The following is a 16,849-nucleotide window of genomic DNA, read 5'->3' as shown; positions in this document are numbered from 1 at the left end:
ATTAAGTACTTTCCGAATTATGAGGCTTAAAATCATTTCTTAATTTTACATAAACCGTAAAATATCTTGTAAAATATTCATTTTTCTATTATCTTAATACTTTTATGTACAAAATAATGAGAGGAATCAATTGGTGTAAAGAAAACACATAGTTGTTTTAAAAAAAATATGTTGTTAATTGTTAATTGCAAATTACATATTTTTTTCTTAAAAACAACTGTATGTTTTCTTTACACCAATTGATTCCTCTCATTATTTTGTACATAAAAGTATTAAAGTAAGATAATCGAAAAATGAATGTTTTACTAGATATTTTATGGTTTATGCAAAATTAAGAAATGATTTCAAGCCTCATAACTTGAAAAGTACTCAATGAAGAAATACTTTTTTATAGTGTTTTGGAAAGCTTTCGAGATAACGAATATGTAATAAAAAATAGGAAGGTCCATTTAAGAAATTGACGGTGATCTTCACGTGACTTTCAAATGACTCTCCCATGTCAAATCATTGCCACTATCTGATGGCCCCCTTCAAGCCAAACAACTTTTGTCTGAAACATTTCTTTGTAAAGTGCATAATTTATGAAATATTCGACCGGTCCGGGACTTTTGGGACACGCTGTATATAATATAATATATTATATAAATCGCGCTTCTCTCACATTTCATGATAATATATCTTGATCTTTCATCAAAAAAGAGCTGTACTCAGACAAAGTTCGATGAAAATTTTCTCTGCTTTATTACTCACCTTAGTACTGTCATCTGGTGAATACATAGCTCATCGTCAGGTGAACCAGCCAAAGATTAAGGAACGCTCTCGAAACTCCGTTGCCGTCGTGCACGGCGGCTGGCAGTTCACCTGAAATTACATCGGAATTATGATATCTCTCAACTAAAACCTTATTGTTCAATTTATCAAAAGGAGACTAAGCGAGGCCAAGAGTAATCTGTCAATGACAGGTAGTAATTAAAGAGCAAAAAGAAAAATTAATTAAATTTACTTTTCACATTTTTTAATTTCTATTCTACAAATTAAGCTTATAACATACATTTACAACAGAAAAAAATCGATACTTTTATCATATATAAAAAATTCCTTTGAATACATATCTTTCAAATTAAATAAATATATTTATGAAAATACAATTTTAATATTCAAAAATAATGCATTTTTTATATTTGCTAAGAAGTTTGTTTTTTCTTAACTTAATTAGTTTTTTCTTTGGCTCTTATTACGCGGACAAAAATACTTATTGTAATAAAATCGATGAAAAATCGACACATAAATGGTAAAACCGTATTTAAATTCGCAAATCATGGTATTAAATATCCATTAAATAATTTTTTTCACAAAGCCAGTGCATCTCTCGTCGACAAGAATATATTTGTCATCTCATTAATGGTTGTGTTCCATCTATAGGTTTTCCGTCAGATGCAAGTCGCTGCGGGTTGACATATTTTCGTTGCGTCCATTTAATCGTTCTTCGAACAAGTTACATTTTCCAGATAATAGTTAAGGCCTGCGGGTTTTCGTGAAATTAAGCGACTCTTATTAATGGCTCTTACAACGCTCGGCGCTTTACGTATGCGAAATCATAGATATCCGAGATCTCTGCATCAGGATGAAATTAAAATGTCTCCGAGATCAGAGAGTAAAATATTTCTAAGTAATTTTCCACCGACTGTAATTTTCACAAATTTATATTTTAATTGATAATTTAACTTTTAAAAAAAAATCAATTTCTCTAATTAAATAATTTATTTCTAAAACTAAGAACTTATATAATTTGTATATTTAATATGCATTTAATCATTTTGTGATACTTTATCAATCTCTTATGTAATCTTGTTAATTTTTTCTATATCTGAATAAGATGACAGATTTAGCAATATACATTGATAAAAAAATTTCATTCGGTTTAATTAAACTCAGATACTCTTGATTGAAAGAGATTATATTCTTAATTATATTTCATGGACTACACATTAGTATATGATACCGTCCCAAAATTAAAAATAAATACATTGTTAAGTTTCCTATCCATTTGCTACGTTTGCTTAATGACAAAACCTAATTCACCGATTCCATTGGTAAATTGCGCCTTTGTTTTGACAGTAGCGTTTCGAGAACACAGTTTACCACTATTTTTCCATCATGTCGGTATTATTCCGACCTACTGTGTGTGCTTTATTTTCCAATTAAAAGTTTTATTTAATTGGGTAAAATATTTTTATGAACTCTCAACTCGCAAAATAAAAAAAAACTTAATTTTTTCTCGATTCCTTAATACATTAGTTTCTCATTATTCATCATTCACTATGCACTAAACTCATTATTCATTATGCACTTATAAACTACTTTCACAACAATGGAATGCAATATTATTGATTTGCATAAGAAACAAGATCTTTAAAAATAAATTTTACATAGGCATGATCTATTTTTTATATACAATTGCAAATTGAGTAACCAAAAGTCTTGATAAAACACATTAATTCTTGACAAAACAAAACAAACTTTCTCAAAACGTGTATATTGATAAATGATTTTTTTTAAATCATTTCTATTTTAAATCAAGATAATTAATTTTTAATAGTTTTCGAAATTATTTCATTGAAAATGTTACTATATTGATTAATATGCATGCTCATTTTTTCTATTCATCCACTGACCTGCTCTTTAAAAGTGAATCAGTGGAAAATATCACTAATTTAAACAGTAAAATAAGATTTCACTGAGAATCAGTGAGTATTTTACTAATTTTCAGTGGAAACACTTATTTTTTTGTTATTTTATCTTATATTTCACTGACTATGGTCAGTTAAAATAAAATTCACTGTAAAACCAATAATCGCTAGTTCATTTATCGCTACGATCGCTATCTCTCTCGTATTTAGTTTTAGAAAATTATATAAAGTTATATAATTCTCAAAAATTATATAAAGTTTGCAAAGAGCGACAAATAAAATTAAAAATATTACTTCGCTTTAATTTCTGATACAATCTCAATAGAGAGGCTTCAGATATTAAACCGATCTTATAAGTCGGACAAATAAATGTCTGGCGACTTAATGAAAATTATTCGTTCGTTATCTATTTAAAATAACAAGTTCAATATGGATATAATATAAATAAAATACAATTTTTAATATAATAAATATTTAATAAATATAAATAAAATTTTTAATATTATATGAAATAGATAAAGAGATGAATTGTAATTTAATATTACTGACAATAACAAAAGAAATATTACTGATATTGAGAAATATTACTGATTGAAACAATCAAAATTATTAACTGATTCTTTCAATAAAATATCACTGATTTACAGTGCTGTACTTATAACTGCTGTAATCAGTTTACTATTTTTCAATGATAATACGCTGATTCACTTTTAGAGAGTGCATTTCAAAAAAGGCATTGGTCCAAAATCAAGTCATTTGTTTCGCCTAAGAAATTGTTAGAAGATCATCGAGTTTTAATCACAAGGTTGCGTCAAAACTCCCACAGGAATAATACTAATAAATACTTTTCGCTGCCAAGTTTTCTCAAGAATTATTCGCGGTTATCGATCATTCGACCCGTTCCAAGCGTAATATCCCTTCGGCCCGTTCTTCTTTTTCCGTTTGTTGTCGGCATACTCGCCGATAGAAATCGCAGTCCTGGCCATGTTCCAGGATGGCCCTGGAATTTGTCAATTCGTCCCACTCGATCACCACCCCCGCCTACCGACTTACAGCTTCTTCGTTTCTCTCCGCCCTTCGTTCCCACCTCGAATACCACTGTCCCTTCGCCTAACCTACTTGCTCTCTCGATTCTTCACTAAGTCTCAAGTTTTTTAGGTTTCTTCACAACTTATCTAGCATCTATCCTATTCATTTCTTTATTTCTGTTCTCTCTTTCTTGCGTTCAGTCCCACTGCCATTTCTGATTTTCTTCGTTACTGATCTTACTTCGCGCGCGCGCATCTTCCATAGACTATTTTTTTCCTTGCCCAACCGGCACGCCACAGATTTTTCTTCTGGTCGACTCGCAAAAAATTACAGAGATCCTAAGATCTTCTTCACCGCTCTTAATCCAGGCATTCGTTCCATCAGTTCTTTCAAGAGAGACCCGACATTTTTCAATAAAATACCACGGGAGCGCCACGAATCGGCCTTGTTGGGAACGTTCTTCAACGGTTTAATGATTACCAAGGAACTTTCTTGATCACATAAGAGATCCTTTCCTTACTTCGTCGACGGATTTTTAATCTTAGCGTGGGAAAAAGGTTTTGAAGAGCTGGCTAGCTTTTAACTAGAAGCCATCATGAGTTGGTTTCATCTTTTAACGTTATATTGAGATAACGTACTTGAAAAGACGCCTCTTGGCCGTTCGATATTTTAGTGCTTCTATGGTTAAGCATAAAGAATTAAAAGGATATAAGTGGATTAATTACTGTTGATTACATCGTGAAAAACGTGAAATCACTTTGAATTGCTCGAAATAAAAATGAAAAAATTATATGTAATTAATCATTAAATAAAAGAACAAGTTGCTTCTTTAGCCATAATTTGATAAATGAATATATTTTTCTATACTTTTTTATGTATTATATATATGTTATTATGGACATGAAAGCATGAAACAAGTTTAACAACTTTTTCAAAAATTTTAAATATATTATAGTAATATTTTCACTGCAAAAGCAAATAAGTCTATATGGTGACAACTCAAAATATACAGTTGTAGCAATCAAAATGCCACAATTGTCAGTCTATATACCATTGCTCTATTCCTCATTGCTACTTCTATTCATGACCATTGGATACATTTCCTGTATGCGGTCAGGCGTTCGTCAATCCTTCAACGCCAAAGGGACAGAACTTCCTATTAGCCACTTCCTATCCCGCTCGTTCAGTGTTAAGAATTCCAATTCCCGATGTTTGTCCCTTGGTTGACCACAAGTCGGGGTCTTAAGTTTAATCTCCTTATTTGAAATCGAAAGGATTGGATGAGAGAACTAGATATTTTTTTTCAATGTTATAAAATAGGTAAAAAGTCTTAAATACTTTTTGACTATTTTATAACATTGAAAAAAAAAAAAAATATATATATATATATAATTTTAAATTTTCTGCTAATTATACAAGCCTGTAAAAAAAGGGGTCAAAATTTCTTCTTAAGATGCAATAGTGATTTTTGACGTAATTTTGTGCGCTGAATCCGAATCTGGCCGCCGAATTTGCGTAGTACGTCAGGTTTTTGAGTTATATGTAGTCGAATAGCCCAAAAATCGCTATTTTGACCAATTTCATGAATTTATTGTGAGTAAACCAAGTTTTTTGAAATATTTCTATCAATGGCATCGTATAATACTCACTTTCATCTTTCAAATCCACTTTCAATTACCGCTGCACGATATTTTTTCGCTCAGATATACAGACTGATCAGGCATAGGGATTTAATAAGCCATTCTAAATCAACCGTGCCACCTCTCTATCTCACTACGAATCAAAATTAGAGTAAAAATATACATTTTTAAATACCTTCTGTCACCTTTTGAAATTAAAAATGGCGCATCCAATATGGCGAATAGAATCACAATAAAAAGGTATAAAATTTAGAAAAATTTATTAAAATGTGTAACAACTGTATTAGACATTTCTTAACAATATTTTTTTGGCCAACCGAACCTAACATATGTCAGTCTTCAAATTTAAAGATCATGGATCTACCATATTGATGTCTATATAAATTTTCTTTAACGTAAATTTTCTTACAACGTCATACTTATATATCTCAGCGAAAAAAAATCGTGCAGCAGTAATCGAAAGTGGATTAGAAAGGCGAAAGTGAGTATTATATGATGCTATTGGCAGAAATACTTAAAAAAATTTGGTTTCCTCGCAATAAATTCATGAAATTGGCCAAAATAGCGATTTTTGAGCCATTCAATTACAAATTACTCAAAAACGTGATGTGCTACACAAATTCGGCGGCCAGATTCGAATTCAGCTCATAAAATTATGTCGGAAATCACTATTGCATCTTTAAAAAAAATCTCGCAAGCCTGTGTTATTTTTATTTTATATCTCTATATTTTTATCTTTATATCTCAAAATATTGTAACAAAAAATACCGCTATATGTGTATAATAAATAGGTTTACATAGGTTTAAATTGATATGAATCTATAACAAACTGCCAAATCTTTTATTTTTAAATGATATTTTCAATCGAGAAGATACGATTTTCGCACTTTAAAGTATCTTGTTACGATATGCTTGCAAAATTTATTTTGATGCATAATTTACAAGGCACAGCCATCGCGATGACACATTGAACGCTTAATGTCAAATTTTAGTCGTATATACTCGATAGAGATAACGGGAAGAAATTGATGATGAGGTCTGTGGAAAAGGTCCGAGATCAGTAGGAGACTCTATGATTTATGCTTTCCGATATATATCCTACATCTATGTTTCTCGCAACTCGCTATTATTATAAATCTGGAAACATCCGGCTACCATTTATTGAAATTCATTATTTATTCTCTTCTCGTTATTTAACATTGATAAATTAATTTCCGCGATCCATATATTAATAATACAAATAATAATTATTCGCATGTGCATATTGATAAAATTTCTGACAATCTTAATTACTTTCTACTTTCATTCACATATTTGTGCGAAATTGAGTTTATGTACAAATATATGTTTATATATTATTTATCGTATAACTAATCTCTTCAAGGATATTGATGCATATGTTTACATTAAGTTTTAGTATTAAGTCCTTTCATGAAATAATTAATCTTAATGCATAATAGCTATGTATGTATATATTATTATTTTTAGACATTTTAAGTATTCTTTAATTTTTTTCTTTGTTTAATAATTATAAATATATTTTGGATAAAAATATAATTAAAAAATAAGTTAAAATAATTTTTTACGATCTCAATAATCCCTAAAGTGATTAAAGAGCTATTAATATTAATATGTTAGTTAAATGTGACTCCAAATCAATCAAGAAATTTCTTTAAAGAGATATAAATACGAATTTTGGAACATTTCTATAAACGGAATTATGATCATTGAGACGAATTAGGTTGGGTGACTTTTCGATTTGGGTTATATTTTATATCGGATCCCCACCCTATATCGGCACCTCGATCACGTACTAGAATTTAGTATTGCTCGCTTCCTACCTCTACGATTCTGCGGTGGGAATCTGAAGTTGTCGACAGAAGGACTGAATTGCCACGAGAGCCACGTTCCAAAGGACCTTCGTCTCTATTACTTCACTCTACCCCGAGGTTGGGTTATTTTTAGCCTTCGGTAACTTGGGTGGTTCTCTCTTTCGATGGCAAAGAAATAGATCAATCGTTAAACCTCTTTCACGCTCGTTTGTACTATACAAGAAAAAAATCAGTCCTTTGAAATTTTTTATTCCTTTTATTTTTTCAACAATATTTCAACATTATTTTATGAAATTATTTTTTTAAATTATTTATAAATACAAGAGATAAGCAGTAATCTTTAACATGATATTTTTATATTAATCTCTTCAATTAGTGCAAATTAAATTTAGATAATATTATGTAAGCAATTTAATTTAAATAAATACATTATATGTAATGTATGTTTGAAGCACATATATATTACATTATACATATATTCTTTACTAATTGCTTATATAATAAATTTGAGAAAAAGTAGCAATAAAAATTACATAAAGATAAAAAAATAATATATAATAACTAAAATATAAAAAAATCAATCAGATATATTATAGATCAGATCTACTATAATCACATCTACTATATATTTAATATTCAATAACAAAGGCCTGCGAGGTTTTTCTTTTTAAGATGCAATAGTAATTTCCGACGTAATTTTGTGAGCTGAATTTGAATCTGGCCGCCGAATTTGCGTAGCATGTCACGTTTTTGAGTAATTTGTAATTGAATGGCTCAAAAATCGCTATTTTGGCCAATTTCATGAATTTATTGCGAGGAAACCAAATTTCTTGGAATATTTCTGCCAATGGCATCGTATAATACTCACTTTCGCCTTTCAATTTATCAGAGATTAACAATGTATTTTTTGCTTCACATTTCCATCATTGTTTTTACTAATACGTCAACATTATATCAGTCTATTACATGCATTAAATAAACATATAACAAGACAGGACAGTACCTTCCTCGAAATTAAATCAGAATCAATTAATCAAGGTGGCGGTAGAATTAAAGTCGCGGTAGATACTGGAATGGAATGGAGACTCTATGTAATTGGCTTAAGGACATTCGGCTTGGAAATTCAGGCCCCAAGAGCGCACCTTAATGACCCAAACATTGCGCGATTCCAAGTTGATTAGCGGCGGAGGCATTGGGGCCCGGGTGGCATTTTAATTGGTCCCGCCTAATCTTCGCTCCCGTGCTCGTCTCGGGCTCATCGCCCAAGCTAGACTAGACAGGAAAGAGAAATTACCGGATTACGTCGCCGAGCCGCAGGGCACGACTGTATCTTACCGCGGAACGATTTCTCATGTGGAGCTACGTTGCTACGAAATGGTCGAAGGAATGTCGTATGTCTTTAGCAGCTCGTGAAATAAAATTCCATCGGTCTCAAATCTCCAATTAAGATTCCATTTAATCCGGCGCTTATTTGAACAAATCTCTCAATAAGTTTTTTTCCATATTAAATTAAGATAAAGTAAAAATCATATATGATAAGGTAAATATTTCCATTACAAATTGATTTTAGATTAAAAAGTTAAACATCACTTTAAAAAATATTTTAGTAATATTTATTGGAATTAATTGTATGGGATATATGTAGAGCTTATATCTCTTTTCTATTTTTGTATGTGTTAATTTCATTTAAAATTTATAAATTTCATAAATGTGTAGCAACAATAATTGGTTTTATTGATGATTTTTTAAAAGAAAATGGAAAGATTTGCAATCTATTAAAAACAATATTTTATTATATTTTATTATATTTTATTATAAATAAATAGCAAGTATCAAAATTTGCAGATTAAGGATAAAAATTTTATAAACAAGTGTTTATTACTGTTTATACATTACATATTAAATAGACGAGATCGCTGAAAACTGATCTCATTTATTTATGTGTATTAATTTTGGTTAGGTAAATTATTTGTACAAACATGTACACACAATTTATTTGGTTCACTATATAAATTCAGTTACGCTTTGATGATCGACTAAAATCAAAATCATTGGAACGTGTTTAGTTAACATTAGCTTTTAACTAAGTAATTAAATTTCAGTTCAATGGATTTTAACATCAAAATTATTTCACAAAAACAAAATCAAATTTCCACAATATCACAACAACTTTTTTGATACGTTCTAATTACAATTTCAATTATACATTATGTATTGCACACTTTATATTCAATTTTATTTTCTCATTATTCATATTATTTATGTATTACGAAAAGCAATTTTTCAGTAGCGAAAATAATTGAAAACAATTGAAAACAATTGTAAAACAATTGAACGTACAATCACGATATCGATACAATTGAATGTACAATCACGATATCGATACAAAATGATATAATTTTACGTTCAAATTTTAATCAATATTCATTACAATTAATATTAACAAAATTTACTTTTATTCATAAATTATTATTGTTATTTGTAAATAGCATAGCATTATAAATAATAAAATTACATTTTAAAAATAATTTTATTATCCATATTTTCATGCTATTTATAAATATTAAAATTGAATTACAAACAACAAATTAGATTCATTTCAAAACTTAAAAATGTAACATTAGTTTGCCCAAATTATTATTATTATTTACATTATTTGTAGGTAGCATAACGACGATGTAAATAATATTTTTAAAGAAATTTTTAAAAACCAATTTCATTGCTTATTTTTCGTATTATCTACAAAAAATTAAAATTGAATTTAAGAAAAACATTAAATTCATTTCAAAAATATAATAGGATATAAAACTTTGCATTCTGTTTAATTCATTTTAATTATCTTATTTTTTGAAATTAAATTTATCGATGTAACAGATGATTATTTTGTGCTATTAACAATGTTAATCTATTTTTGCGCGAGCATCAAATTTCTTATACATTTACATTTTTCATATACATTTCATGCAAATATATAGATTTTAATTACTACTCTCAAAAATAGCGTTATCACATCATTCATTACATTTGATATGTTTTTGTATGCTCGTTATACCAATCTATTGAAATGCACTATAAATCTCCTTGTTTTTAGATCAAGATTTATATTAATTTGCTTTCTTTCTTTTGCTGGCCCCATATTTAACGATGAACCCATGTTTGCGAGAAAAATGGTGTAAAATTGACCATGCCAAGACACTTTCGCAAGTAGTTTCTTGGCGGCACTTGTACACCTGTTTCCGTTGAATGTTTTTTGTCACCGTAAAACTTTCTACGTAGATATATATATAATATGTAAAATACAATCTTGGCGAAATAATGATGAGAAAAATGTGAATGTTACGGTAGGAAAGCAAAATTTTCAATTGCATATAATTATGATCATAATTTATATGTATAATTAAAGTTTTCATATATTATTACGTTAAATAAATGTGAAAAATATAAAGAAATACAAGTTCGATATATTCTTCAGAATTAAATACCTCCAATTACATCACAAATATATATATATATATATATATATATATATATATATATATTCAAGGATTATCTAACTCATTAGAGGCTTATAGTAACTAATATCCGCTTACGTGGCCTCATTTTCCTGGTATGGTTGGAGTATGCTTGAAAATTACACACACTGGAGAGTATTTAACTCACTAATAATCTTAGTCACGCGCCAAATCGCTTGAATACGTTAATGACGGTCTGAATTGGCAGACTCAATTCGATCAATACCAAAGTACGGAACCTCTGTGGCTGACATTGTTCCTAATGCGTCACAATACCGTTTATCTCGTACTTCGATCAATGTGAATAACTCATGTGTATGAATGCTATGGGTTATGGAATCAAGAATTACAAAACTCTATTTTCACATAATATGTCGAGATAACTATTAGCTTATTCAATAGTAGTAAACTATTAGTAAACTATTTCTAAAAGTTTTCTACAAATATATCGATGCAAATCTGTTGATTATTTAAAATTTATAATTATAATTTCAGTATCAAAGAAGGCAATTTTGAAGGCTGAAAAATGATTTAAAAAATTATGCTTTCTCGAAATTAATAAAGAACATCGATCAGTAATGTATATCGAGATTTATACTACTTTATTATCCCACTACATAATCCTTTAAGCAAAGGCACGTAATATTAAGAAATAAAAAAATTTACGCGCTGAGAAAAAAATCTGGTTGCATTAATTAAAAATCTGGTAGATTCAACCAGTATGTTTCTTGAAAAATGAACGAATCAGATTTCCTTTTAGGAATTATCAGATGAATATAATTAATTTCTTCCTGTTAAATTTACAAAAATTTTCTTGATAATAATACTACACTGAGAAAAAATCTGGTTGCATTAATTAGAATTCTAGTAGATTCAACCAGTATGTCTGTTGGAAAATGGACGAACCAGAATTCTTACGAAAGTATTACCAGATGAATCTGATTCATTTCTTCCTGTCAAATTTTCTGTATAATAATATTAAACTCGTCAGCACCAAGTCGTCTAAACATTTTTCATCTAAATTCAAAAGTCTATTTAATTCTGAATTCCAACAAGATTATTAGATAAATTCAATCCAAATTATTGAATAAATTATTTTAAATTTAGTTTGTTAGAAATTAAACTGATAAACAGTGATGCAAGAAAAAGATGCAACTCAAACACACAATCAATCAGAGAGCATCCTTTTTGTGGCACTACTGCTCGTAAGGGGTACTTTGGATTTAATGTTAATACTAGTTCTTTATATACATTTTATGGCAAACATTGAATACGAGTTAAGTTAAGAAGCAAGCAAAGAAATTAATGTAACAAGAAATTTTATAGATCCAACCAGAAAATACTAACCAAATCCTTATAGTAAAATCTATTAAACGTTCTAGTTATAAAAAATCGAGTCTTATCATGATAACTAAAAATTCTTGTTTGATTTAACCAAAATGTCTTCAATCATATACATCTTATTGATGCAATCAAACGATTTTTTTCAGTGTAAATTTACAAAGAAAATGGCATCATATGTCCATGTTTAGTTAATATAACAAGAAGTTTTATAGATCCAACTAGAAAATACTAACCAAATCCTTGTAGTAAAATCAATTAAACGTTCTAGTTATAAAAAGTTAAAAAAATCGAGTCTTATCGTGATAACTAGAAATTCTGTTTGGTTTAACCAAAATGTCTTCTATCTGATATATCTTATTGGTACAATCCAACGATTTTTCTCAGTACAAAAATCAATTATATATTTCACGTAGTATAATATTTCCCTCAATAATACGAGAGCCGTAATTTCCATCGTAAAATCCCGGGTTTCAAATTGTAAACTTCTTTACAGCCAAAAAACTGGTCTATTCAAGCGTTCCAAAATTCGCTTAAACCTTTATAGAGCGAGTATAGAGAGAAAAAACTCATGAAAAATTCAGATTTCTCTCTGAATACGTAAAGTCTTGGTATTGAAAGGGCTAAAATGTTGCCGCGCGAAAAGCTCACGGCGAAAAGCTCGACGTTACAGCGGCGAAATCGCGTCGCATCGCGACGCTATCGCGATCGGCCTCCGTGCCGCAAAGTCGTCTGTCTTCTGCGCGCGCGAGTGCCTTATTATGCTCGTCCGAGGTTAACGCCGCCCTTATCCGCGCACGTGAGCCTCAGGTCAGGAAGCATTAGATGCGCTTTAGCAGACGTGAGCTCGTCGCCGTCGCGACCGCTGCTCGGAATAAAGCTCGCAAATGGATGAAAAAAGTGGCCGCGCGATAACACGCTCCTTTTCCGTCGAGGTGTATTCACTGCCCTCTCCAGTACGATCCATCCTCCGGTCGTCTCTTCCCGTCAACCCCTCACGACTCGTCCCATTTCCATGCCGCCGTCACATTAGGCTCCTGGCATTTCCATTTCCATGAAACGTGGTTTCACGGTCGTCTATACGAGGCTAACGGAGGACGACGACGCGACGTTGAATAAAGATCGCGCGCCTACGCGCAATCAACGACGTTGTTTGAATCTTACTCCATTGTGCTTCCTATTCTGGGCGATGATCGTTGGAGCTCGGATGAAAAAAAAATCTAGAGGTGCGATGTTCAAAAAATATATACGTTCATATGTCCCCCTAGTCGACTTGATAGTCGGTGGAAAACGAAACATAAATTCGATGTTCCATGAAATGTGAGAGAGAGTTTGCTGTTAAATTTATTGGCGATGTGAATCAAAACTAGATGAAAGTTCCTATAAATTTTCTATATACTTTACAAAATTTCTCGAAATTATTCAAAGTTTCTATTTCATCAATTCAGTATCTTCTTTCCGCACTGAGAAAAATCGTTTGATTGTACCGACAAGACGTATATGATTGAAGGCATTTTGGTTAAATCAAACAAGAATTTCTAGTTATCATGATAAGACTCGATTTTTTATAATTAGAACGTTTAAGGATGTATTGGAGATATATTACAATCAATGAGATCGTCGTGAATTTTTAATTTAATAACATTCTAAATCATCATGAATTATTTCAAATTTTTTTACTTGCTTCTTTAAAAGTTATTAATTTTTGAATTTTGCGATTTTAAGTATTATAGAATCTTATGTAAACGTTCAAGAGACAGATAATAAATTATTCACAAACTATAAAAAAACAATGATGAAAATTTCATTTTGTAATATTATATTCTTCATACATGTAAAAATATTCCCACAAAGTTTTAAAACGATTTACTTGCTCGTTTTGAAATTATTATTAAAAAATAACTGTGATTATCGGTTTAACGCAATATTGATGATAAAACGTGGCAACATTTTCTTGGAAATTACTTGTTTATGTTAAAGAATACTTTGAAGTATGATTTCGTGATTTTTAACAAATTTTTTATCAATTAGAATTCGTATTCTGCCCAACTTTAATTTATTGATACTTTGGATTAACTTTTGCGACAGATACATCAGATTGAGTCCAATACATCCTTAGTAGATTTTACTATAAGGATTTGGTTAGTATTTTCTGATTAAATGTATAAATTTCTTGTTACATTAATTTCTTTGCGAGCCACTCTTAACTAAACTCGTATTCAATATTTGCCATGAAATGTATATAAAGAACTAGTATTAACATTAAATCCAAAATATATTTTTTTCCCCTTACGAGCAATAACGCCAGAAAGAGGACGCTAGCTCTCTGATTGTGTGTTTGAGCTGCATCCTCTTCTTGCAACACTGTTTATCAGTTTAATTTCTAACAAACTGAATTTAAAATAATTTATTCAATAATCTGGATTAAATTTATCCAATAATCTTGTTGGAATTCAGAATATTAAACAGACTTTTGACATTAGATGGGAAAAATTTTAGACGACTTGATGCTGGGGAGTTTAGTATTATTAACCAGAAAATTTGGTCAATTTAACAAAAAGAAATTAAAATTTCAGATTCATCTGGTAATACCTACAAGAATTTTGGTTCGTCCATTTTCCAACAGACATACTGGTTTAATCTACCAGGATCCTAATTAATGCAATCAGATTTTTTTCTCAGTGTGACATCTTTGTAAAGCACGTATTAAAGATATAAGATTTTTTGTACGTATACATCAATAGTATAATATTATAAATTAACGTAGTGGCGACAGATTTTTCTTTGAATTTTTTCTCTAAGATATCACTGATTGAAATCATTTCGAGAGATTAATCTAAACGAAACATAATTTGTGAGATTGAAGCCGCGCTAAGCGACAGAAATGAATGCATTCGCGAAGAATGAAACGATGACAGAATGATCAAAGATGCATCTTCGAGATTATGGCAGACGCACGAAAGATTAAGATTCCTTTACTTTTGAGAAGAAGTGGGCTCGGAACGAGGAGTTGTTGAAAGCAGCGTGCATTATGTTCGCGAGAGGGAAGAGATGGACGTTACTTTCGTATCTCCTCTTATTTCCCGTCCTCCTATCGACATTCTGTTCATCTCAGGAATACAGCGACCCCGACGAGAAAACTCGTCTTATCTTGCGAAACCGTCCTTTTTTCCCGCCGTCTTGGCAAACGCGCGAATTTCGCGTTTATGGACCATCAGAAAAGGGAGCACAATGCACATTGTGCATTGTCAATGTATCAAAGATTTGCACCGTCGTCAGCTACATCAAAACGAATGCTAGCCTCCCTTAAGCTAGGGACCGTCCTCGCTTAACGTTACTAAAAGTGCATTGATGTCAACCTGTCGGCCAAGACCGTTTCTCCTGTTTCCTACGATTGAGTGTAAATCTTATTCTTCGTAACAACTTTGCTTCCGTGTCAATTTTTCAACGAGTTGTAGATCGTTTTACGCAGACAAATTGATTCTATATTCTATATTCTTGATGCAATTTCTTGGATATCTTAATTTGGATACTTTATTCACCCGTTGCATTTTCTTGTACTTAACATTAAGAATGTTTTGTATGTACAATCCCAGCAAAAAATAGCTGAAAATCAATATTAACGAATATCCACTTTTGATGTATTTTGAGTAAGAGAAATTGTGTAGAATAAAGAAATAGGGAACACCGAAAACAAAAGTAACATTTTTTGTATTATAGATCACTAATTAATTATCGTTAGAGATAGAAAGAAAAAGATTATATGTTAAAAAACTCCATTTATTGCTCTATTATTATATCCATGTTTCAATCTCAAGTGATAAATATTTAAAGAGTTATCATAGCTTTTCACAAGTATGTTGATTGTTACTTTTGTCCTGGAAACCGGGGACAAAAGTAATATAGTCTGGAATGAAAGTAACAGTTCTTATTTTCGGGAAAATAAAATAAATATGCCTTTTTTCAATTTAAGGGAACTTTTAATATAATCTTTTATTAAGCAAGATAACTTTTATTATAAATTTGTATTATATTATATTAAAATAAAAAATAAAACGTTTATTTTTATCATCTTTAAAAAACTTAAAAGAAATAATCTTCGTTAAGATAGCTTTGTATGTACAATCCCAGCAAAAAGTAGCTGAAAATCAATATTGACGAATATATCCACTTTTGGTGTATTTTGAGTATGAGAAATTGTGTGGAATATTACAATTTGATTTTAGCTACAGTTCAGAGATGTATTGTATTTTAATATTTATTGGGTTTTTACTGAAATATTCCGAATTTTGTTAATCGAAATGATTCACTTTTGGCAGAGAATTTCGCCTTGTGACAGATACATGGCTAACTTTATTGAATTATATTTAATATCTTTTTAACCAGTTAGTACTTGTATAATATTATTTGACCAAATATTTCCTCTATATCTAAACTTTTGCAAATTTTAAACAAATTCTGAATATTATTTCCATGTGTTTTTGTCATTTTAATCGACGTGGTTATACGTTTCCCATAAAAACACATGTTAATTCGGTGCAAATTAAAATCCTTATAACTTGTGAACACTTTAGTGAAACGATTTAAAAATTGTACTAAAGATTCTAAACATATGTAAGGACATACTGTACAATTTTCATTAAATTCTCAATATTTTGAAAATAGATACAAAACATCCTAAACGTTTTTCGATTTGCTAATACATGTATATTAAGAGAATTGGTTCTTTTTTTTTTTAATCTTAAAGATTTTATCGTGAATGCATTTGCGCGCAATTACGAATAAAAAAATAATGATTTTTTTTA

The 16,849-nt window shown here is 30.1% G+C and overlaps 1 protein-coding gene across 2 annotated transcripts in view; it reads right to left on the bottom strand.

The window, feature by feature from the left end:
* LOC105254355 overlaps positions 1-16,849 on the bottom strand; it is a 312,818-nt gene that overhangs the window by 21,453 nt on the left and 274,516 nt on the right. For both annotated transcript variants that reach the window (XM_025411870.1, XM_020028472.2), the window contains one exon: positions 751-861. In XM_025411870.1, coding sequence (XP_025267655.1) covers positions 761-861 — 101 coding nt within the window. In that variant the 3' untranslated portion in view covers positions 751-760. The remainder of the gene's footprint in view (positions 1-750; positions 862-16,849) is intronic.

The sequence above is a fragment of the Camponotus floridanus genome, unplaced genomic scaffold, assembly GCF_003227725.1.
Source record: "Camponotus floridanus strain SB8 unplaced genomic scaffold, Cflo_v7.5 scaffold44, whole genome shotgun sequence".
NCBI lineage: Eukaryota > Metazoa > Arthropoda > Insecta > Hymenoptera > Formicidae > Camponotus > Camponotus floridanus.
This window is presented reverse-complemented; position numbering and strand designations above follow the sequence as displayed.